The 23,669-nt window shown below is 52.5% G+C and overlaps 6 protein-coding genes across 6 annotated transcripts; 4 read left to right on the top strand and 2 right to left on the bottom strand.

Moving 5' to 3' along the window:
- Positions 1-277: 277 nt before the first annotated feature.
- COL26b_013699 (uncharacterized protein) lies at positions 278-1,210 on the top strand (the record flags this gene model as incomplete). The annotated part of the gene is made up of 1 exon (XM_053186293.1): positions 278-1,210. One exon carries the CDS (start codon positions 278-280, stop codon positions 1,208-1,210), a length of 933 nt encoding a protein of 310 aa, XP_053029768.1.
- Positions 1,211-2,192: 982 nt separating this feature from the next.
- On the top strand, positions 2,193-3,830 carry COL26b_013698 (uncharacterized protein; the record flags this gene model as incomplete). The annotated part of the gene is made up of 4 exons (XM_053186292.1): positions 2,193-2,237; positions 2,409-2,744; positions 2,837-2,935; positions 3,105-3,830. 4 exons carry the CDS (start codon positions 2,193-2,195, stop codon positions 3,828-3,830), a joined length of 1,206 nt encoding a protein of 401 aa, XP_053029767.1.
- Positions 3,831-8,190: 4,360 nt separating this feature from the next.
- On the top strand, positions 8,191-8,955 carry COL26b_013697 (uncharacterized protein; the record flags this gene model as incomplete). The annotated part of the gene is made up of 1 exon (XM_053186291.1): positions 8,191-8,955. One exon carries the CDS (start codon positions 8,191-8,193, stop codon positions 8,953-8,955), a length of 765 nt encoding a protein of 254 aa, XP_053029766.1.
- Positions 8,956-19,034: 10,079 nt separating this feature from the next.
- Positions 19,035-19,836, bottom strand: COL26b_013696 (uncharacterized protein; the record flags this gene model as incomplete). The annotated part of the gene is made up of 4 exons (XM_053186290.1): positions 19,035-19,215; positions 19,408-19,600; positions 19,657-19,719; positions 19,773-19,836. 4 exons carry the CDS (start codon positions 19,834-19,836, stop codon positions 19,035-19,037), a joined length of 501 nt encoding a protein of 166 aa, XP_053029765.1.
- An 824-nt stretch (positions 19,837-20,660) lies between these two features.
- On the bottom strand, positions 20,661-21,492 carry COL26b_013695 (uncharacterized protein; the record flags this gene model as incomplete). Its single annotated transcript, XM_053186289.1, has 6 exons — positions 20,661-20,739; positions 20,785-20,811; positions 20,871-20,925; positions 21,010-21,149; positions 21,223-21,269; positions 21,334-21,492. 6 exons carry the CDS (start codon positions 21,490-21,492, stop codon positions 20,661-20,663), a joined length of 507 nt encoding a protein of 168 aa, XP_053029764.1.
- Positions 21,493-22,157: 665 nt separating this feature from the next.
- Positions 22,158-23,452, top strand: COL26b_013694 (uncharacterized protein; the record flags this gene model as incomplete). Its single annotated transcript, XM_053186288.1, has 4 exons — positions 22,158-22,377; positions 22,430-22,681; positions 22,890-22,942; positions 23,018-23,452. 4 exons carry the CDS (start codon positions 22,158-22,160, stop codon positions 23,450-23,452), a joined length of 960 nt encoding a protein of 319 aa, XP_053029763.1.
- Between the last annotated feature and the right edge of the window lie 217 nt (positions 23,453-23,669).

The raw sequence follows: 23,669 nt of genomic DNA, 5'->3' as shown, positions 1-23,669 counted from the left end.
GCGTCGCGAACCCCATTCTCTACAAGCATGCCATCCTGTGGGACTGGTATATGCTCTGCCCCGGCAGGTCCTGGATGTCGGTTTCCATCCACCCTGCAAACTCCGTTGCTAACGGCGCCAGGCGGTTTCTGCATGGCAGTCGGGCCATAAGCCCCCCAGACTATCGACGGCTCTTTGGGCCTCCAATGCCAAAGTGAGCAACCTTCTCGCTCCTCAATCTTGCCCGCGCGTTTCTGACGATGGCAGAAAACTTCCCGCCAATCGGGTAGGTGTTCTCATGGCCGCTGCGCTCTCCGGCGATCTCGTTCTCCTGTCTCGTCTGGTTGCCTACATTCCGCGCGTCCTCCGACCTCTTGACACCGCGCCAGTCTTGTCCGCTGCATTCTACGTCCCCTGGCGGTGCCCGACCAAACGCCACATGGACCCTGAAGATGGCCAGCCATATGCCACTCTCCTCCATGCAGCTGCAATGCGAGGCGACAAGGACATGGCCCGCTGGCTTCTCAGACGTGGAGTCTCGATTGACCCCAGCGCGTTGCTGGATTGTCTCTGCCCGTCGCCCTACATGAATGCTATTTGCACGACAGGCATGTGGTCTGCCGGAGGTGGCGTCGAGCCAACATCCCTACACTTGGCGCTCGCACACGGGAACGAGGCCATAGCCAAACTTCTGATCAGCAAGGGAGCTGTATGGGACCGGCCGCATAGCAGCTGTGGAGGTCTCACGGGGCTGCATGTTATGGCTGCGGGCCGTATGGTGGATATGATGGAGTGGACCATCGACCAGTGCCACGGCCCACTCCGAGATACGATTCTACGCAATGGACCAGTTCACGACTGGCCAGACGAGGCTGGGTGTTGGAGCCTTCACTACGCTTGTTTCTCCGAGGATCTCAAGGGGAAAAGTCAGGACGGAGAGGAAGGCGAACTTTCAGCTGTGCACATGGTGTCCAGACTCGTGAGGCTGGGCGCGTTGGTCGATACGACGGACCGCGCTCAAATAGCACAGCGCGTGTCGGACGAGAGAAAACGGATCGAGAAAGGCCCCAAGCCGCACTGGAAGTTTGACAACAGCGCTGACATTGAGTGGGCGCAGCGCATTGAAGATTGGAAGCATCACGAGATTCCGATGCCCAAGCCGGCAGTGTTTGCAGCACAGCGCAATCAATGGCGACTTGCATGGATAATCTGTAGGGCGGGGTCCGTCTGAAAAAGGCATCTGGATAGGATGGCTTATGGCGCCGGCAGCAGCGTATCCTCTCGCTCAGTGGTGTCGCCAGATGCCCCGGAGGACACCTCACGAACGGGCAAAAAGCTTCGTCGGGATACATGTTAGCGGAAACACGGACGGCGCGTGGTTGGGACACACGGAACGGAAGGAAAAGGGAGCTGACACTCGTGGAAGACTGCAGTGTGCTTTGGTGGGCTCCACTTTTGGGCATTTGGCAGAGACGAAAATGGAGCACTCCCAATGACGACGTCCGATACTGAGAGCGAGGCCAAGTGGCCGGGGGACGCTCAGGGGAGCAGGCGCATTGTTGTGTCTTCTCTTTGGGGCAGTCAAGGTAGTCAAGGTAGGCGCGAAAAGCAATTGTCAGTGTTGCACAATACTGAACGGCCGGGTGATGGGGGTGGGTGGAAGCAGAGACGCACTGGACAAACAGGGACTTTTCGGAATGCGAAGTAGGCACTCATGTCTAGCAAGATCGACAAATAGGAGAATCACCATCTTTCCTCTACCTTTTGCTTCGGCGTCGGCTCTCGTGTCTTTCTCTCGTGTCTTGCCGTCGCTGCGTTCTTTCCCTTCACACAGAGGGTCCGTCCACAGCGCCTCTCAGTGATGTGCGAGTGTGTGCAGGCGCGACGTGGACATGGCAAGTGCGATGTCCATCGAAAGGTGCCAATTGACATGGAAGCCACATTGGAGGAGAGCACCTGCATCTCAGGTGCCTGCGGGCAGAGTCTGCAAGGCCATACCACCGCCTCATGCCCTACCCCTCTTTTCCCTTCCCCTTCTACAGCCATCATCATCCTCACGTCTCGGTGTTGTCTGTTTGTCGTTCGTTTGTTCGGTTTCTCGGCCTCGGCCAATGTTGAATTCTGTTCTGTGTGGTCTTTTCTTGCCTGGTGTCTGACTTTCGCCTCGCCTCGCCTCACCTCACCTCACCTTACCTCTCTCGACCTCAACCACCATGGCGAACCGCGACAACCAGTCTGGCGCGAACCGCGGACGACTCGTATGTGTTTCTGTATTATCCAACCCCTTTCTACAGAAAAGCCTCCTATGATTTTCATTTTCACTCCAAATATAATGCGGAGCCTGGCTAGACCAACGTGTCTTATATCAATCAACTCTAGATCATTTGTCGTCTCACATAAGTCCGACACTAATATTGCCAACAATATAGAACTTCATTGATGCATATCCCCATACCGCCGCCCCCACCGCCGATGTCGTGTCTGCCTTCATCAACGACACCATCACGCCCGCCGCCGCTGTTCGCCCACAAGCTGCCTCGCGCGCTGCGGCTTCCTTGCTCGCCTCTGTCGAAGGCCATGGACGACAGCTTCACCAACACCTCCGCGAGAATCCGTCCGTTGCCGCCAAAGACATCAGCGCAGAGAGAGGTCTTGCGACTCTCCAGCACCGTTGGGGAGCTCACCGCTGGGTTCCCGCTGCCTATGCTCCTAGACCGCCCATCGCCCCCCTCATCATCCGCAAGATGGTCTGGATCACCGACAAAGTGCTTTCCCGCCCTGGCGCCACCACCAACGACTGGCCGCTCTTTGGGCTGGCTCCCCACGAGACCCTGAGAATGCCGGGCTGCTGCTTCAGGCTGTCATCACCTCCGGGGCCTCTAACCCCACCAAGGCCGTAGCTACACAAGCCGCCAAGATGCTCGCTGCTGAGCTTGCCGTCGCCGATGCTGAGGTTGTGAGGGTCCAGCGCCTGCACGAACAAGCTGCCGAAGAACGAGACTGGGCCGAGCTGGAGCTCCTCCACCAGGAAGAAGCCGCCGCACAGCGCATGCTCGCTCTCCACGAGGCTGAGATGGAGGAGGCCGCAGCAGAAGCAGAAGCCATGGGCCTGATGCAGGATGCAGAGGAGCGCCATCAGCAACAGCAGCAGCAACAATGACGCTTTTCTCGACTTCCGCTACGACGACGCGCGCGACGACTACAACCCCCTTTTCGGCGATGACAATGATATCCCCTTGCGCGACCACAACATCCCCCTCGTTGGTAACGAGCCCCATGGCCCCCCTGCCCCGAGTTCCGACGATGACCCTTTCAGGAGCTCGCCCGCCCGCCCTGCTGTCCGGTCTGCTCCCGGCGCCGTCCGATCCCGGCCCGAATCCGACTCAGAGTCTGATGCGCCCCCCCGCCAACGCCGCCGCACCATTTCCGTCTCTTCTGACCGCGACTCCGACTCCGACTCCGACTCCGACTCCGAAGAGGCCCCCCAACCCCCGCCCGCACGCCGTGTTCGCCGCCCTAGGGCACCCCCTGCGAGCCAGGAGGAGGAGCTTGACAGGATTGCCCAGCGCGTGTACGACACCACCATGTCCCAGCTTAGGCAAGGCACTTTCACATCCCGTATGCGGCTTGCCGATCGTCAGGACATCGCATGGCACGCACGAGCTGCTGTTCTCGACACCGCTGTCGCCCAAGAGGAGGGCATTGCCGAGCCCAACAACGAACCTCGCGCCGGCCGGGCCTTTGAGGACGAGTTGAGCTCAGAGTACGATGAGGAGTTGATGCGAACGCCGCCGGTGCGTCGGGCTGGAACCATGTTCACCAGCTTAGTCTTCGATTCAGACGACGAGTAAGGGTTTTTGGTATGTTTCGTGTTCTGTTTGCTTGCGTTTACTGGCGCCATTGAGGCCGTTTATCGTTTTCGTTTTGTTGTTCGTCTTTGCTTTCGAGCTCGTTTGAGACTTGCTGTTGTTGCGGTGGTGCTTTGCTGTCGGTTCGTGTGTTGTTGTCTGTTTGGTCGCCTTTGTTTTTTACTTCTTTTCAAATGGGAGTCTTGAGCTTTCCTGGTCGTCACTCTAGCGCTGCGCTGCATTTTACTCGTTATCCGCATTGATTTTCCCGTCATCTGCGTGCTGATTTGCTCATGACTCCCGATGATTTACTGAAGCTTGAGACCAAGGTGGTTTTATAGCATCAGCAGCGCTTACTGACTCATCCAAGAGGACTGACTACCTCATTCACTGACTTGAAGTAGAATACCAGACGAAAGAATATCATATATGTCTCGCAGAAACTTAAAACAATCCGATATCAAGTTAACTAACGCAATCATAGTGAACAGAATGCGTCATAAAATGGGCCAGAACAACAAAACCTCGTCTAAAAACTTACCCAAATGATTCACGTCGTACTGAGGAAATATTCTGCCGCACCACTAAACCCCAAGTGAACCAACCAGACGCCAAAGGATTCATTTTTTCGACACTCAATTGGCTGCCATCATGTCCTGCCCTCATTCAAGGGAGAAATGAAAAGAGGGAAATATCCATCATGGTCCGTATCATGAAGCTGGCATTCCAAAGGTCTCCAATCAGCTCGCGAAAAGTCCTCATGTATTATTCTTTCTCCAAGCACTCGATCCTGACAGTAAATGCGTTTCGGCAAAACACAATCCTCCAAGCTGCTCACCTGGTGTGCCCGAATGAGCCTTTTAATATGGCGGCTGGCGGCGGTCTTACTTCTTGGGTAAATCAATAAAGCTAGCTATATTGTTGTCTTGGAGACGCGGAGGCATTTGAGTAGTTTTGATGCAAAGTCGACAATCTCAATCACAGCAATGCAATTTACATCATAACGCCTACTTATTCTGATAGCGGTGGCAGGTTCATTTCTCTTTGATAGCCCTGTACCTTCTCAAAGGTCTTCATCGCAGGTTTGAGCTTGTGCGGGAGCCAACCTGTCCAGGAATTTTGCGCAGCAGTTAGTGGTGGTTCTTCTCCCTCAGTGCCCAGAGAGGAGCAAAACCCTTCCTTTCTCTTATGAGGCTGGGGACGAATATGGAATTGTTACATAGAGATCATCTGCAAGGCAGAGTGCAGCGGTGCCATAGAGACCGAGAGCCTGAGTGTTGACAGCGAGCGAATTCTCGAAGGGACTATAGTATGTGACCAGGCTTGTGGTTGAACATGTTAATGGCCCGTAAACAATTTAAGGTCTTCTGGAGCACACTTACGAGAGATAATCAAACATCAACTGAACATAACTGGCTTTAATATTCTACTTAGGAGGTTATCGTAAGGATGATCAAAGTAAATGGCCATGTTGATCGCGAAGGCCAGGTTCAATACATCTCACAAATCTCACGCTTGAGTAAGATATCTCAATCATGTCCAATAGTGCACTTTGCGGGCTTCAATGAAGCAGAGCCATGTCTTCCTTGAACTCACTCCTCCGTGTCGCAGTGACCGGGATCGGTGCACCGCCCGCATGCCGAGTGGGTATTCCGGGGCCGGATAAATGGGCCCAGGCGCCGTCAGTTCGGTGGTTGGCCGGACGTAATTACACAGACAGCTGCGGCAAGACATGTCGGCCGCTGGTATGAGTGGCCAAATGGGCGGAGGATACCAACAGGAACAACAATCACATGGGAACCCCACCAAGCGCCAAGGGTACACCCCTTGCTCAATCACATCCTTCATTTCACACATGCAGGGATCTTGCGATGTACCCCAACAAGCCAGTCATCTCAAGCGGCTAAGCTGAGCGCCCAAGCTCAGTCAAATTCAGAATATGATACCCGAACTCTGGGATCTGACTGTTGCAATCATCTTCGCATTGGCTCCTTTGTGCTGAATGGGTCAGAAAAGAAACAGACAAAAGAAAAAAAGGTCCAGTATGTACACCACGTCGGGCCCGGAGTGGGCCCCGAACCAACAATGAGATCCCCACCTCTGAGGTCATCATGAGGACCAACAACACAACGAAACCACCCTCCAACAACCCTTTTGTCAGCAAAGAACCGGGATCTTGCCTTTTTGAGAAAGCAAACACTACAAGCAATCATTCCGCTCCCTGAAAGGTCCCCAACACACCCGAAACGACTCCAACCCTGAAAATAGAAGAGTGGCGACTCTAACAAGCCGGTCACAATGTCCACAAGACATTGCGACTTCGATACAGTCGTCCCTACATATCCCGTGCGTTGAGTGACTGGGAGAAGGTCTCACGAAATCTCCTTCGCTCAGAGGTTGGCTCCAACCACCACTTCATCCTTCGACTTCGGCTGACGCGTAAATATTCCAGATGCCGACCGCAGAGCCCCTTCCCCAGACGGCTATGACCCCCTCCGCCGCGATCTCGAAGGCAGAATTGCTTTGCAAGAAATGCAACCAAGTATTCACAGTCTGGCGAAACGCGCACGACGCTGGAGTCGACGACAGTATGGACTGCATCCGTGCATCCAGCGATACGGACTCTGTGTCGGGCAACGCACAGAAGGGCACAGAGAGCGACGCTGCATTCGACCCCGTCTCCGTCGACTGGGAAACAAAGCTGGTGCCACGCGACAATAATGAGGACGACCTGTGGAGTCCAACCACGGAGCTTCACTACCGGCGCGCTTCAGAGATACACAAAGTCCGAAAAGTAGAAGCACGCGCAAGTAGAAGGCATCGCAAGCCCCAGGCAGAGGACAGGCCCCATGTATGGAGGCCGGCACGCATCTCGCAAGGGGCAAGGAGGCGAATGCGCCGTGAGAAGGAAGAAGAGCTGGTCTCTAGAGCCCAGGCTGAGGGTGCCAACAGTCGCGAATGGAATGTCGTGGTCTCGCAATCTTGCACCGGGATGGTGATGGACTTTATGGTTGGCCATGACAGCTGACTTTGGCTCGCCAGCTTGCGCTTCATGCTGGAAGCGTTGAATGCTGTGGAGACGTTTGAATTTCCCTGGATTATCTGTGTATTATTTCGTTACATACTTGGGGCTGGATAAGTATCGATACCGGACTCCTTGCTTGTATTGTGTTTTCAATGCGTCCAGCGAAGTCTGTAATACTACCCTTGACACTTTGATTAATCATTGTACCAATTGCCTCCACATTTTTAAATTCTTCATGCTAGCTCTCACAGCGAGACAAGTGTCCGAGACAATCGTGGCCTTTCACACTCATGGGAATGGTCGGGGTCAAGCGATAGGTTCAGCTGCGTCGCCTCCCACAGGTGACTCAATACCAGTGTAGAGGTCTATGAAAGACTCAACAAGAGCCCCCATTAACTGATCTCTGCTCGCATTCTTTGATGATAGTTGGCTGCGTACTCTTGGAATCAACATTGCCAAAAGCAGCTGTTGTACACAACTGATGAATGAAGCCATCATGCCGATGAATGAAAAGCATGCGACAATGGTTACTTCACCTATCTTCCAAAGATTGATCATTAGCACTTGCATTTGCGGCCAGTCAGTCGAGTCATCTCTTGCGCGCAGCAACATTCTTAAAGGTAGCTTGAGTCGGAGAGGTTGGCAAAAGAAGGCAACTGGCTACATGACTTGAAAAAGAGAAATATGTTTCTAATGAGCGAAAATACGTAGCGAACGCTCAGGAGTTCTGCTCGATACCCATAGCAACATCTCACAACTACTCAGGTTCTCCTGGTGATGTTGTCTGGGATGCTGGTGGTAAACACTGGCAGATCAATTTCTGTAATGACGTACAAGAATGAAAGAGGCAGGGAGAATGAGAAGATGGGGGCCAAAGACCATACATTTGTGATTGATAGCCAGAATGAAAAGCAGGATCAAACAAAAACAGGCGGCAGTCATCGTCCATGTCCGCCCATAACGCCGCCTGCCTCTTTGATGGAGAGGTTGCTTGAACGTAGCCTTAGTCGCACCTTCCTTGGAGGATTGTTGTTCTTTCGCGGAGTCGCGTCGCGTAAATCTCTGCGCCAGGCCATTGACTTGCTGGTTTTCGAATCGCGCTCAACTTCTAAACCCCCACTCTTCCACCACCACACTTGGGGTTTGACGCCATCCCGAATATCTCCATCGTCTCCTCCGCGTCATTCAGAACGAAGAAGGGTAGGCTCAGATATCTCGATCCATTTCCGAGCGAGTCTATCAATCGATTTTGACTTTGACGTGCAGATGGCAGGCGCCAAACGAAGCCCGAAATCGGCCAAATGGACCGCCGACAAAAAGAAGGCCTTTCGAGCCAGGATGACCGAGGCGAAAGCCAACAAGAAGGCAGCTGCAGCCACAAAGGCATCTCGAGGAAAGAAAAATGCAGTGCAAGCTCAGCAAACGAAGAAGACTGCTCGCCGTCCTGACGCGAACGACTCGGAGCCCAAAGACAACGAGAGCATTTTGACTCGGTCCGCAGCTCAAGCCAACACGAATGCAGAGCAAACCAGGCCGACCAGGGAGAAGGCTTCCAGACATGGAACACACATGAAGGACACCCAAGGTGGAGTCGAGCATGGTAGAAAGACTCGATCTGCTTCTCACGCAGAACAAGTCCAGGTGAGGCAGCAAATGCTTTCCAACGTTGCCACTGAAGCTGAAAATCGCATGAAGCATGTTGCATCAGACGCTACTACCGTCGACGAGCTCGCCGAGCTCACCGAGCTGGAGCGTAAGCATGATATATGCGCTCGATCGATGCAGTCGCTCGACCTGTTCCACCGTGAACGCGTGGAGCGTATTCGTCGATTCATCTCTGTGGTCCAGCGAGACAAACATCTGTCGGCAACTCGGTACGAAGACCCTCTCAGCCTCAGAGAGGAGCCGGCTGCCGTCACAGTTCAGCGTGATCTAGAGGAGGCCAGGTACAACGACGCGCTTGGGATGATCAAGGAATATGCGGAGGAGGTTTTGGAGGATTACAAGTCGACTGCTTGGGGAGACACAGCGAATGAGCATTTTCAGGAGCTGCGGAGGACTCGAGAACGCCTGCAGGCTTTTCGTGGACGGGGTTCAGAATGATTATTCTCTGTTTTGCCCTTAATATGTCAGAACGTCTTCCCTCTTCATTATACGGGGATTCTTTGGTCTTGGCGTCTTTCCTGCTCCGCAGGTTTCCCCTGCGCGTCTGCCAAGGTTTTATTATATCTCCATATTTGTACCAAGCCAACCCTGCCTGGGGAACTATTTCCCTACTGAAGACATGTTCGATCCGTCTGTACGGCCTCGAGCCCCCAAGAGGGCTCATTGATGAGCCATCACGACCACTGAGTTCATGCACTTCTGTGAATGTCTAAACATACTTTTGAATGCCTCTATTTGCGATGGAGCGAAGGTGTTGAAGAAGGTGGGAAGGGCTCTGGCAAGAAGGATCAGACCATTCCATCAGCTTCCCCAGCCGCCCATGATGTGTAATGCCTCTAAATTCTCAATGATGTAAGACTGAGAAGACCTTTGCATAGAGGTCGCGAGGCCGTTGATGGCCTGAAATTATTGACGGCGATCGCATATTAGCATCGGAGTGATATCGGCACGCCTCGACTTCGGAGCAGGTGGATTCAACACTTTCCTCCTTACTTGCCAGACAGAATGCTCTCTTTGAGAACCACTGGTTGTATTCCATCGTCCATCGTTAATCTCACTTGGGCACTTGGGTAATCCGTACATCTGCGACGGATTGCATCGACTGTCTTCATATTGATCGATGCTCTTCTTTTGGTATGCCCGTCATCTCAATACGGATCGCCAGACGTACTTCGCCAGCACCAAGCGCACCAAGTGGCTTCACCAGAGATTGAGTCATTTTCCATTGCAGAAATGACCGGAGGATTATTGACGGCTAGTGCCAGCTATTGAAAACTTCTTGCCGTTGGGAGATTGGATGCCAATATGCTCTTAGTGCCACACGTTGTGACCTACGAGGGCATTCCCGTTTGCGATTGTCAATTCCATCGTGATTGAGGGTACCTGATGAATCAAGATGGCTAACAGTATTCAGCTTGTCGCGCACGCTTCGCAGTGTCTGAATTGTTCATAGAAGAACGGATGGGCGCTCGTAGACGTCATTGCTTACTTCTGCCACACATGAGACCCTGAAGGAGACGAGGCCAAGGTTTATATGGCAATTGAAGACGACCAAGCATATTCCTACCTGCCCTAACAAGGTGCGCCTCCAGGCGGCAAACTGCGAACAAAAAGTGAGAAGGAAAGAAAGATGGATAGTGCCTTGGTTGGTTACCGTTGGATACTCAATATTCTTCTTGTCCATCTTTGAGGTTGCAAGTTCGAACCCCTTCAAAGGCGATTTTTCTTCTTTGGCACTGTCCCTGTTTTGCTGCTCGTGTTAGTTTGCAGGTGACTGCTACAAAAAGTCCTTTTCTCAGCATTCTCACTATTCTCAATTTGACGGCGCCCTCGTTTTGTTCAGCTGACACCCTCTCATTCGTCAAAACTTCTCTAAATGTCGAGTTTCGCCCTGCTTACCGCTACACCAGAACAATAAGGAATCCCGTCCTTGGTTTCTCGGGATCAGCTTTTCTCACATCCGCGTACTGTCTGGGCCAACCACGGGATTCCTTCCAGTATTCGAGGGGAAAGCATTGCGTGAACCGTCGCCAAAACCAGAGTGATGTGCACGATGCTCACCGCAAGTTCTAAGCCCTGTTCATCGACAGGATTGGTGAACATTTGCGGTTCGACCCCCGGAACTCTGTTGAAGGATTGGCATTTGTGTGGTCCCTGTTCTGTTTGGTGATTTCAGCACTCACCTTCAACTTTGACCTTCTCGACGTCATGAGAATGGGGGACTGTCTGCCTCAAGTCGGCTATTGAGGGGCAACTGGGGAAATACATCCGCTCACTCCCTCTCTTCTGCACCGCATCCCGACAGCTGCTTGCCCGTGGAAAACATCTTTGGCAAGTCGGGAGTTCAGTTTCTCATGAGCGAATCACTCGAAGAAAAGTAAACACTCACCGACTTGTGAATGCCCACTAATTTCGACCGACCAAATTTCTTTCGTTCCCGGAAACTGGAACATTCTTTTACTCTGCTTCGGATGGCCCCCTGGCCATACCAATCGCCGCCAGGCACCGCTAGGCAGCTTTCTTTGTCAAAGGTTCGCCATTCTCAAGACCTACTCAGGATGGTGAACACGGCTATCCCGTCTTTGCCGCCCAGCAGCCACAATTCGATGCGAACCACCCTCGCACCCTCTGCGTAGAGGGCACATCTGATCTGCGGTCATCGTGGTAATATGAACGGTAGCCAAGTCACCGCGGAAGACAGCCGAAACAATCAAATTTATCCCGTGGATCTGGCCGGGTGAAATCGCCACCCAGACACTCACCTAGAACCCGCAAATGCGATTTGCCGCCTGCGATCTAGATTCCCCCATACCCGATCTCTCTCGCTGATGCGAGCATTCTCAAAGTTCCAAGCCAAATGATTTCATTTCTCCAATCAAGAAGCGGGAAGATCATTTCCTGACGGTCGCAAGGTTGCGAAGATTGGGGGGGAGTGGGGGAAAAAGCTAACGCCATCTTTTTCATCTGGCCTCACTTCGCCTCACCATCTGACGCAGTCCTTATGTATCCTTCCGTTTCGTTCTCAAAAGTCGCCACTGACGTTTTCCACTAATGTTGAGACAGGCTCCGCCGCTCCTTTGACCCGCCGGCCGTCGTTGGGCACACCGAACACACGAGTTGCTTGGGAATGCCCCAGACTGACCCCTGTGAGAGATAAAGACAACATGACGGATGATGCGATAATTAACCTCTAGCGGCTATCTCAGAGTGCTTTACTGGCAGTGCCTTGATTTCAATACTCACCTTGCGGCCTTGATGATCAACCAAGTCCTTGGAGCTTTGAGATTGCCCAGGGGCGACCTCGAGAACTTTAGCTTGCGTGCCAGGAAAGTTGACTGAACACTTCGAACCCCGTAGGAGCAGCAGCTAAACTACCGTCAATTCTGTTTGCGGGAGAGTGTTGAGGTGTTTCCATCTGCCAAATGCGGTTGTGCCAGAGACCCCTTTCCAACACCGCACCATCCGCTTGGTGACTGTGCAAACGACCACCACTCTGTGAAGGCTTGCTTGATACAGTCAGGCTGGGGCTGTGAGCTAAAAGTTCGAAGCTTTCTTTGAGGTGTCGACCAGTTTCCTATTAGTACAGCGCGACTGCAAATATTCCGACTTCAGCTTGCTGTACGTGTAGCGAACGTGCTTTGCAGTCTGCAGGTCAATGTGACCGACCGTTCTGTTCGCAGAATCATCTAGCGCCTACGAAGCCCGTCGCTTGCTTCGCAATATATCGCTCGTTCCGCATTTCCACAAGGTACGGCGAGGGCTCTGAGTACATACTATTGGATCGTCATGGCCACTTGGCTATCAGCGGCGCCAGAACTGCCGTGTCACCCACTTCGACAAGAAAACTACAAGCCATTAGAGCTAGACACAGGGAAAATACTGCCTAGATAGACGGTTGGGCTAGCTTACACCAGTGTTCTATATCTTCCTGAAGAAAACACCGAACAGGTCCAAGTCCTATAGCATGAACAGATTCTGGTCGTGTGTTGCAATCCATGGATCTTTGTTCTCGGCATTCCTTGTTCAGGAGGTGTCAAAAGACACATGCAGAGGTTCGAGTCATCCGCTTAATCAACCAGACCCAAGCCCTTCCTCAAACACGTTATGGTCCTGCTTCCGCCATGCGCTTGATCAATATAAGTGTGTTGTCGACAGGCTTGAACAGTCATCACACCAGGACTATGCAGCGTAGCAGCTGGTCAGATTTGACTCAGCCAAGTACCTATTTTTTGAGCACGTCGTTCGGTAGCGTTTAAGGAATGACGAGCACCTCGGCGTCTCCGTGTGGACGTTGAAGTGGATGTTCTAGTATGCCATGTCCCAGCCTGTGTCAAGCTTCCTCCCTGGCTTCCTAGAAGGCCACTGACCCAGGAAATCATGGCGCGGTTCACGAAGCCCCATGTTGAGTCAAAGAAGGGCCAACGGACTCCGCAAGATTAGCTTGGCCCGAGGCATAGGTAGTCGCTGTCCAGTGCCAAAGCCAAGGAGCGGCTCACAATTTCTACGAAGTTCGGCGACATGACCGCACACGACGAAGAGCAAATTGCATGATTTATATCAGAGAAGAAGACTGCTAGTAAGAGGGATAGTCCCTGTAACGAGGACACCAGGTTGATCTGTCTGTCCTTTGCCGCGCCGTTCAAGTTGAAAGCAAACCACACGCTGGTCCAAAACATGTCCGTCAACCTACAGATCCGCGCTCGTACTTCCTCCAGAGCATAGCTATTTCCGACCCCCTTTTGATGATTTTTCAATACGGGCACGCGCACCCGGGCGAGGGTATTATGTCGGGGGGCTTCGACAAGTTGTGCGCGTCCGTGGTGAGCAGTATGTCCGACTGCCTATATGCTGCTCCCTCTGCGGCAGAGAACTCGTTGAAGCGGACTGACCTTTTGTTGAGCCCCCCATGATAGATAGCGGCGTTCTACAAAAGCTTTCATAGTGCTGTGGTAAGCCAAGAGCGTTCAAAAGACTGTTTTCGGGCCCCCAAGGCGACATCCTGCCCTCGCCCTCAAACCCCTATCCCAGGAACCCAGACTTCTGGTCAAGGTGCGCAGCAATTCAGAGCCGTGACTGTCAGCTGCGACTCATCTTTCTCCGATATCTACATGGTGTGCTCAAAGTAGTGACGCGGACCGACGGTTGCCAACACATGCTGCTGCTAGTCATTCCAGACGGCTCAGTACTCCTCTGAAAGCGCTCTGACGATGCAGAGACTGAGAAATATGATGGACATGACTATGTACAGCCTGTACCGAGCCCCTTTGGTTTGCCCCTTTCCAATTCGCAAACGACATTGTGGCTTATTTTGACAAGACAGGCGTCAGGACCATCGCGAAGATTCCCTCAAGAACACGCATCACCAGGACAACAACTGATACCCACAGTCTTCATGTCGGTGTAGTCAACACGCAAAGACCATGCCCACATCCCCCAGAGCCAGGGCGGAGGTTACCTGCCACGTCTCTCTGATGCGCATGATGCCCATCAATACAGCCGGCATGATCCAGGTAGGTCATGCTGAGAAGGAACAGAAGAGGGATACTGGGCTGCTTGTTGCCAACGGAAGATCACCTCTCGTGAGACAAACGCATGCCGAAATGCTGACCCACATCATCACGTTCGATGATAAACCGTCATCCCTGAGACTGTTTATCTCCCCGTCCCGGGTGATGCGACAGTACAGTCATCTTTTGGAGTCTTCCGATCTCTTGGCCGACAGTCACAGAGATTGTCTGCCGCTCAAAGTAGCCAATGCTCTGTCAAAGCCATTTCCGAGACATTGCTCGGGACCCAGACATAGGGCCACCGTTCTCTCACGATAAACATGCACCCAATCTAAGAAACGATGCTGGGTTGCCTGCAGCATATGCGTGCTCGATGGTCTTGAAAGAGAGACATACGGGATGCCGGTTGCCCTGAAGCTGAGTCCTAAGCCGCATATAGATCTTTACTTGCTTATGAACATCGCGATCAGACTCAGGCTCAAGAAGAGACATTTCAAATCATTGGAATCGTGCGCTCGAAAGTCCATGCCCTGAAAGAAACGCTCTGTAGTGAAAGATTTCTCACTTCGCTTTCCGTGTCTGGCATGTCCTTTGTCACACTGCCCGATGGAATTTGAGAGCGAGATCGCTTGACGACACTTTGACTCTGTCCAAATAGACCATTTCAGCCATCAGGTATTTCGAAGCGTATTTGTCTCGGCCCTTTTGACTTGGAAGGGCTCCTGATGAGAAGGAGATGATGCTCTGACATGAAAAATTGACAGACATGTCATTTTGGACTTCTTTCTTCCCTTCTAACTTTTCTTCTTCGCATTTTGTCGCCTGGAGGCCCACCTTGTTGACTGCCGTATGACTCTCACGGGGAAAACTTCGAGGGCCAGGATGGCTCACAGAGGAGGCTGTCACCGCTCTTGGGGTAGCGGTCACAGAGGTAGTGAATGTAGTATTGCCTTAGCATTTTGGTGTAACGGGTTGTGGTAGTGTGAAGACGGAGATGCCTGCCCCCTGTAATCGAGGCGATTCGCGCTCTCTTCATATACCCCCATCAATTTGGACTTCTTGGGTGCAAAACGTGGGTTGGCTCTTGTCCACGCCATTCACAGCATGACGGTGCACCAGCTCAGCAGTCTCTTTTCGGAGCGCAACCTTCAAGCCTTGGTAATAGGCCTACTCTCTTGGCGTCCAGACTCAAGATCCCGTACGATACCCACGCCGAACATGATAAGGGTTACAATGGAGCTGCGCCGTATTGCTGAAGCTAGCATCCTGGGCTGTCGCAGGGAAGATGGGTGGTCAGACCATCGGTTCAGCGACTTGGTGGGAACTTGTCGCAGGACACGGCTCTGCCCGGCTCGCGTCTAGCCAAGTCGCAGTGAAACAGTCCCAGATGATACGCATTCAAGCAGATTGCTAGCTTTTTTGGTATCGTGTTGATTCTCTCGCATTGCGTTGAGGTGCGGGCTTCAGATTGTGGGTTGGCTAGAATACTTCTTTTGCAGATGAATCAAGAACCTTTCACCTTCACTGTATTCCAAGTCGACATTCAGCTGCCGACTCAAATAACGATAGAACTAGTGAACACTTTTGACTCCCCTGAGAATGTTTGTTTTCCTCCAAGCCGAAGAAATCAAGACTCGAAGCGCCAAATGGAAGCGTTCAAACTGCGAAGGAAAAGTTAGAAGGGAAGAAGGATTGAACCGTTCGATGGGAAGATCCTCTGGGAGTACTAGATCAAAGATGTCGTCTGCCGCGCTGGCTGGTGATCAAGCCAAGCCGCTCGCGTTTATTCAGAGACCCGAAAGGCATACTTTTGGAGTGCCATGCCGGTTCGAGACGTTGAAATGATGGACCAAATTCAATGAGATGGGATCGAGTCTCTGCTTCTGGACCCCCCCTGTCGACCTGGGACGTCATCTCCTGCGCTTGCTCTGTCACCCTTGCTGACAGCAAGAATGCCAGGACCGAGCTTGAACGCAAGCATGTGGCCATATCAGATAAATCAGTCGAGCAAAACCTGCAACGGCGGCATTAATTTGGCAAATAGAGAACAGAATGGATCCGAGAAGAGGCAGGCCGCCATCGAGAGTGTCACTCAAGCACAACATCCAGTCCCTGCCACTCGATCCTAGATCAACGACGCTCATTCTGCCAGCCAGCGAAACAATGGTGTTCTTACGCGTCCGCCATTATTTATGCAACCTTGTTCTCCTCAGTCCCGTGAAGTACCATGCGGTCAACCCAGTTCTTTGCTGCAGACTCTGGGAGCAGATTAGTTGTTTCGCAAAAGGTCGTGGTCGTCTTTTTCGAGGTGGTCCGTCGGGAGCACAACCCAGAGAACTGCAAGAGGTTTACGTGCGTATGATGTGTCAAGAGCTCTCAAAGTTGGCGACGCAGCTGTCACTTGGCAGATGTCGAGCATCATTCGCACCATTGTTTTGGGAGTAGTAGCATTGCAAGCTTGGACATTCATGTCTGAATGCCACCATCCGAGAAATATTTCAATGCCTCGACAACTGGCGCACAGCAGACAACCTTGGGAAGCAAGAACACCTGGGGATGGTATGTAATACGGTGAGAAGGGGACATGACGACATTGCGAATGTGACGCGGAGTGCATCGGAATATTACAGCAAGCATCATCGCGACGGCGGAAGGAGTGTTGTGAGCCAAGGGGGTGGGTGCAAGGCTGATGTGCTTGAAGATGGTTGTTTCCTGCGAAGTTCTCGGCAAAGAGTGCACGGGTTTTGCGAGCTGTCTCCAAAAAATGACGAGAGACTGCCCACCGCGTCGGAATATACAGCCGCAGCAGCAATCCGAAAGCTTGGGTCTCGATCCCCCCGAACGGCAATGGCTGGGGCCAGCGAGATATCTAAACATGTCCTTTGATTCGCCGACCGCGCGCAAGGGTTCTTCGGATAGTTTCGAGACTTGGGCTGCCGTCTTAGTGGCACGGGGGTCCGCGGGAGAGGGGGCGAAAATGATTCTACCAAAGTCAAGGCCAAGGGGGCGGCGAGGAACTCAAGTGCCAAAACCAAGGCACTATTGCAAGGATCCAGCAAAGATGAACTCGAAGAGCTTTTGAGGGGGCTGAACGGTGTAATCGGGTTTGCCGACAGCCTCGAGCGCTTCAAAAGACGTCCAGTGGATGAGGTTGACTCGTCCGCCCCGCGAAGCTCCAGTACATTGTGATTTTGGCCATCGTGCCTGCCGATACTGCACCTGTCCCCCCCTCCCCCACCTTCCTTCCTGTTGATCTTGGGTTGAGGACCTACCTACCTGCCTGAGTCACCATTCCCCTCTTTGTGCCTTCCCAGAAACTCTTTTTGCATGCAGCCCACTCGGCCCCGTTCGATGCGCTCCTACTTTTGGACCATGCTTGACAGGTAAGTGACATGGCAGGCGCCTTGCCCATGTACCTGCCCGGGCCTCTCCATCGAATTCCAACCTCCACCGGGGCGAACCTCAGCGTCGTCCGAGTCCCTCTCATCCCATCAATCTTTCACATCGTTCCCTCTTCTTTCCGTGCGAAACAACTACATCAGCCCTGTCACTCCGGGAGGCACAAATGCAGATGCCGACCATGTTCGCTGCACCCCCCGCCGCGACTTTTCCCCCTTTATTGCCGCTGTCTCGTGCCATCAACAAGGAGCCTTGGCCAAAGTACCTTTCCTTTGTTTTCTTTGCTTCTTCTGTCTCCTACTGACACTCCCGCCATCGGGAACACTCATCATGCAGGCATCTTGTCAACTCGAATCAATACTCCCGACAATCCCTCTTCCACGAGCACAGGTTGAGATCCCATCTCCCTTGCAAGCGCATCGACACCTTGATCCAATTCACTCGACAATCCGAGACGACACCTTCTAATATCAACCTCCGGCGAGAACCGACCGATAACCAGTGCCCCTCTTTCCTGAGCATCGACGAACTCAACCAATCCACCCGAGAAACCCTCCTGGCCCTCGACGAGCCAGACTAGGTTGAGAGCTGCCGTCTCCCCACGAAGATCATCAGGAATGCGAATCAATGCCCTTAGTAAAGCGTTTCAAGACTCCCGACGTCTCGTGTATCCACCTTCGACAGCTCTGCTTCTTTGCGCCACGATAGCAGGGCGAGAACCCAGCTCTTCTGGCTGAGGGCATCAATCATTTGGATCGTACACTCGACGAAACCCGTGTCTCCCATACAAACTTGAGTTGCGGAACGATGTGCTCCCGTCAAGACACCATCATCACTTGACTGTAATCTCCTCCATCTTCGTCCTTGCCTCCTATTGCTGCGTTTGGCGGCCCAAGTAGACAAAGTATGGACTTGTTTGTCAAGCGTGTGCTCTGCATATCCCGCGCTCATTGCCTTTCTCCATCACAGATGTTTTCAGACGAAGCTGTCCATGCAACCTTCGCAGCTGATAGTCAAGCTCAAACGACTCGCAAATACCTGTCTCTGCGTGAGCACCAACACTCGAATTACACATTCCAGGCGCTTCACTGTCTTCCTTGCACGAGCAGACGTTCCCAACACTTTTGATAAGGAGTTCTGCATTTCCTCGCATACCTCCACATCGTAAGACAATTCCCAAAGACAGCTGACAACCAGACGACCAATAAATCCGTCCGTCAATCTCTCTCATCATTCTTTCTTCAGTCTACCTAGCCTGCACTAAACACCTACAGTAGCCCTGTCTCCAAGACCCCGCAAAGCCATGGTCGCTGTATCCGCCGTCGCAAGAACAGACGAACGGTGGCCAGTGTATGTGCGCCAACCTGTGGAGACGAGATTTTCCATTCGTTGCCGTTACCTTGTGCCCTCGAGACCGATCTATGGGCTAAGGAAATCTTCCTTGGTTTGCCTCTGGATCTCTTCTGTAGCAACAGCCGCATTTGCAGTGTGGTCCAAGTATGGAGGCTCTACCCAAAATGACTAAATAAGCCTACCAGGTCTCAAAACCTAGGATTCAGGTCAATCCCACTCAGCAACTACTTGAGAAGACATGGACAGCATTAAGCAGTGTCAGCCACTGTGTTCCGTGCTGCTCGTCTCCACCTCGGCCTCCAGACTCTTGTTCTCCCGCTTGTACTGAATGTGAGCAAGCGTGAGGGCGGCGATCGCATAGAGAAACGCCATCCCCGCCGCGCCCCAGTTGCCGCCGACAACCGCAGGTTGATCGACCGTTTTAAAAGCGAACAGGGGTCTGTAGGCGTCTTGTCAGTAGTGTACTCACGCGCCATGAATGACAGGATGGGGGCACCTACACCACGGCTATAGTCGTCCAACTGCATACATTCAGCCCGGCGCTTGCAAAAGATCTAGTCAAGGGATCCCCGGAGCTATTTTCCCCATCATGATCAGCTCAGACCGCTTCGTCGGCTTCAGAGGTGCTCACAGTGTGTCTTGTGTCCAGGACCAAAACATGGTGTTGGCAGCGAATGCCCAGTTTGTGTTGTAGTAAAGAAACCATCTGAAGGCTTCGTTTTGGGGGAAGACGGGCGTGGCGGCCAGTAGAATGCAAACTATGCCGGTGACCACACCGCCGACCACCAACATTGGCCAGCGACGGCCCTTCAACCAAGTGTCACCTGGAAAAACAATAATGAGTCGTGAGAACTAGTAGAGTGATCTATGTTAAACTTACTGGACCAGGCAAACACGAGCGTGAGGATCACGGTCACGCCTCCGAGAGGAGTGGTGTAGTTGTCTGCTTTCGTCAGGTACTTGACTTGAGATTTCCTCGTGGAGAAAATAGCTTACTTATCTGTGGGACGGTATAGGAGCCCGGTTTGACGGTGTTCCAGGCCTTGAACCAGAACGCCATGGAGTCGGAGGGCAAATGAGCGACGGAGTTGCAACTAGGAAGGAGATTCGGTTAGCCATGCAACCCTTCCATTGGTTGTCGTGCCAAGCAAGGGAAACCTGAAACTCACACGGAAATCAGCCACAAAAGGAAAATATCCGGGGTCGTGACACAGCGCTTGGCTTGGGCCCAGGTAAAGGCTCCCTGTTTGACGCGGCCTTCCTTTGGGTTGCGGTCTCGAGCGAGCTCTATCTCCTGTCAAAGACGCTCGTCAGCATCTTCTTAAAAGGTAGACTTAGAAGTAAAGAGGACGTGAAAAAGAATCGCTGGCTTACGGCTTCGCTGAAGACAATGCTTGGCTGCTGTCTCGCCGGGACATCCGGGTAGAAGAAGAATTGTGGGATGATGATTCCGACGGAAATGACAGTGTCAATGATAAAAAGCTGAGACCCGAGTTAGCATCCATTCTGAGTTTTGTCCGCCTTGTCTTCTATAGCGCTAACCCATCTCCAGCCTGAGAGGCCGTGAACACCATTCAGTCCCGTGTATGCCGCCGCTTGGAGGTACGAACTAAACATGGGGCCGATTGATGTGGCACAGTTCATGATTGCGATTCTCTAGCCTCGGTGTCAGTTCAGACCGTCGGGTGCTGTTACACTGGCAGTTCGACGTACGCGGGATAGTTCTCGTTTCTGATACCATGCACCGCATAGGTAGATGACTATGTAGCAGGTCAGACCTACTGCCACGTCCATGGCCAAAGGCTTTACTTACTTGAGGACCAATGACCACTTGCCCCAGTCAGCAGTGTTGAAAATATCTTGCCGTCGATTGAGGAGTGGGACTCACGTTTCAAAAAGACCCAACAAGAATCTCATGACGTACATTTGCAGCGGAGTACGCATGAAGGCTTGACCCAGAGTGCTGCTCATTGTTAGAGCCTGCCAGGCTGAAGTGGAATACTCTTACCATATGGTCCATCCTGTTTCCATGAGTCTGATTGAACGCCGTATTAGTACTGGGCAGAGAGGAAAATATGTCGAGTGCATACCTACGGTATGAAGTATCTCGGGGTCGAACGAGTCAGGGCAATGCTGACAGGCCACAGTCCTATGATCTTCGAAATGTCAGTGACTTCGTTCCTTGAAAATATTTCCTCCCAATGGATCTATTCCTACGTTCGCAACACTGTACGCGGTGTTGGCGTAATTGAGTTCCTGTTTCTTATCAGAACAGTGATCATCTCGGCTTCCTGCGTGTGAGAAGTTCGAACATTCCCGTAAAGTGACATTTCCTCTTTCATTCCAGACACAAACGCCGTGTTCAAGTTGGATCTAGACGGTTCGTCAATCATCAGTCAGTAATTGGAACAAAAGCTCGGATAATGCGCCTTACCTATCAATGTACTTGATAAACGTTCCAAGACATCCAAAGGTCATTAGAGTGATGTCCACCTGCAAAGTCAGCAAACCTATCAGAGGGGGACGCAAAGTCTACAATCACAAAACTTCAGAATACCTTGAAAATCAGCCTTCTCTCTTCGGGCGTCTTGTCCCACGCATCCCAGAAGAAATGCCGCCACGTCGTTTTCCGCTCTTCCTCGATGGCGGGAACGATACGAGTTGTCAACTCTCTTCCCTTTGAAGGCACGTTGTCTTCTAGCGATACGGGCGCCATTGCAGCCAAATTCTTCTCAAATGAAAAGCTTGCACAGAAAACTGTATTGAGCTGTCTGCACAGGACAGCCTCTACAATGAGTTCCTGGCATTTAACGTCCATCAGAGCCTCCGTATTTCGGCGTCGCTTGCTTTCCAAAAATCAACCCATGTCACGGAAAATGTCCGTCTCGCACTCTCATACTCATGACCCGAATATGCGAGCTAACAAGTCGGGGAATTAACGGGTCCTGTGAGGTCGGCGTCTAATCAGAGGCCAGAATACTTCCGTGATACTTCCGTGTATGGCAAAATATGAAGCCATGTCATAACTCGGCCGGAGAATGACGCCACCGGCGGTGCATGACTTCTGAGTGGCCAGGGTAAGAACTTAGCCGGCCGGGATCCCATCGGGCCCTGCTTATCTCTGCGACGTCGTATGTTCTGGCAATGATGCCATGAGGGAAGCAATGTCGTTTTATCCCGTCGGCTTGTGATGGATCGAAGCTGTGTTAGTATTGTGCAGCCCGTCTCTCTGTTGAGGCAAAAGGCAAGATGAAAGGTCAGGTCTAATCTTCGCTGGAAGTGATTAAGTCTCGTTGTCCTGAATTTCGCTAACATCACGGCAACTTCTGTCTCTGTCTCTCTCTTTGCTCTTGCCGGAGTCTTTGATTGCAAGATTTAAACATGCCTACGACAGCCCCCGACGCGACCGGCCCAGAGCTTCCGGGCATGGAAGACCGGGTGGAGATCTTCAGCATTCCCGGAAGCCGCACAGTACACGGCCAGGACTTTCCTCTTGGGATTCGGGTCAAGAAAGGGCAGTCATTCATTGACATTGATGACGCCATCTCCCACTTGAAGGCTTTGGCGGACAAGAACATCGTCAACAAACTCCTAACAGACCGTTGGTCTCCCCAGTGCTCGATTCAATCATGCATATGAGCTGATACCCGTAGACGGCGCGATTCTCTTCCGCGGCTTTCCGTTGAAAGACGCGGGCGACTTTTCAAAGTTCGTGCACGCCTTCGGCCTGCCCAACCTTCACCGGGAAATCGGTCTCTCTGGGAAGCGAACCACCATCTCAGAGACGGTCAAGACGGCCAACGAAGAACCTCCAACCGCCCGGTTCTATTTCCACAATGAGTATGGCCGGTCTGCAAACTTCCCGGGTGTGCTGTTCTTCTTCTCAGAGAAGGTCCCTCAACAAGGTATGTGTCAATCCCCTACACACAGTATGCTGCTTCTCGGGATCTAACAAGGTTATTAGGCGGCCAGACTCCATTGTTGTCTTCACTGGAGTTGTATGACATACTTGAGAAAGAGTGGCCAGACTTTATCAGAGACTTGGAGAAAAAAGGTGAAAACAGAACATACAAGGGCATTCCATGACTTGGCGCGGCTAATACTCTCGCCCAGGTGTCATCGGGCGTCAATACTACCCATCAAAAGATGACCCTGACTGGAAGAGAGTCGGCTGGAACTGGAAGGCAAGTCGCACCTGTTCGGACGTGATCTACAGCTGAACAACTCACACAAATTCATAGGATTCGTATGGTCACGAAATCAAAGAGGGCGACACGCTCGAGGTCCAACGCGCCAAAGTCGAAAGGTTCCTCGCTGACCGTCTCCATGTCGAGGGCGAGTGGCAACGCGACGGCTCGCTCGTCGTTCTCTCCAGGGTGCCCGCCATCCGCAGGGTCGCCTCGACGGGCAAGCTCACATACTTCAACGGCCTGGCGGGCGTCTTTGGCCGCATGCGCGACCAGCAGGCTCTCGATCCGCCGCATCGCGGGCCCGATGGGCGATATCACCTGCCGACGACGTACGGCGACGACAGCGAGATTCCGCCCGAGTATCTGGAGCGACTACTCGAGATTGGCGACGAGATTCAGTTTTTGGTTCCGTGGGAAAAAGGCGATGTCGCGCTGCTGGATAATTACACGGTTCAGGTAGCGTTCCGCAGGACTGATGTTTCTTAGATCGGCTTCAATCGGCTGACAACTGAGAGCAGCACGCGCGTTCGCCGTGGGTTGGCGAGAGATCGCTCCTCATCAGCCTCTGGGACGGACACGAGAAGTTCGCGCCGCTGTAAGGGCAACGGCCGAGTACTGAAACGGCCTTTCTATCAACAGTCCCCCAAAATGCGTCCCTTCCAGTTGAATCTCCTTGGTTCGGCTTCAAACAGAGATGGTAAGC

This window comes from Colletotrichum chrysophilum, assembly GCF_026319265.1.
Source record: "Colletotrichum chrysophilum strain AFK26 chromosome Unknown scaffold_248, whole genome shotgun sequence".
Taxonomy (NCBI): Eukaryota; Fungi; Ascomycota; class Sordariomycetes; order Glomerellales; family Glomerellaceae; genus Colletotrichum; species Colletotrichum chrysophilum.
This window is presented reverse-complemented; position numbering and strand designations above follow the sequence as displayed.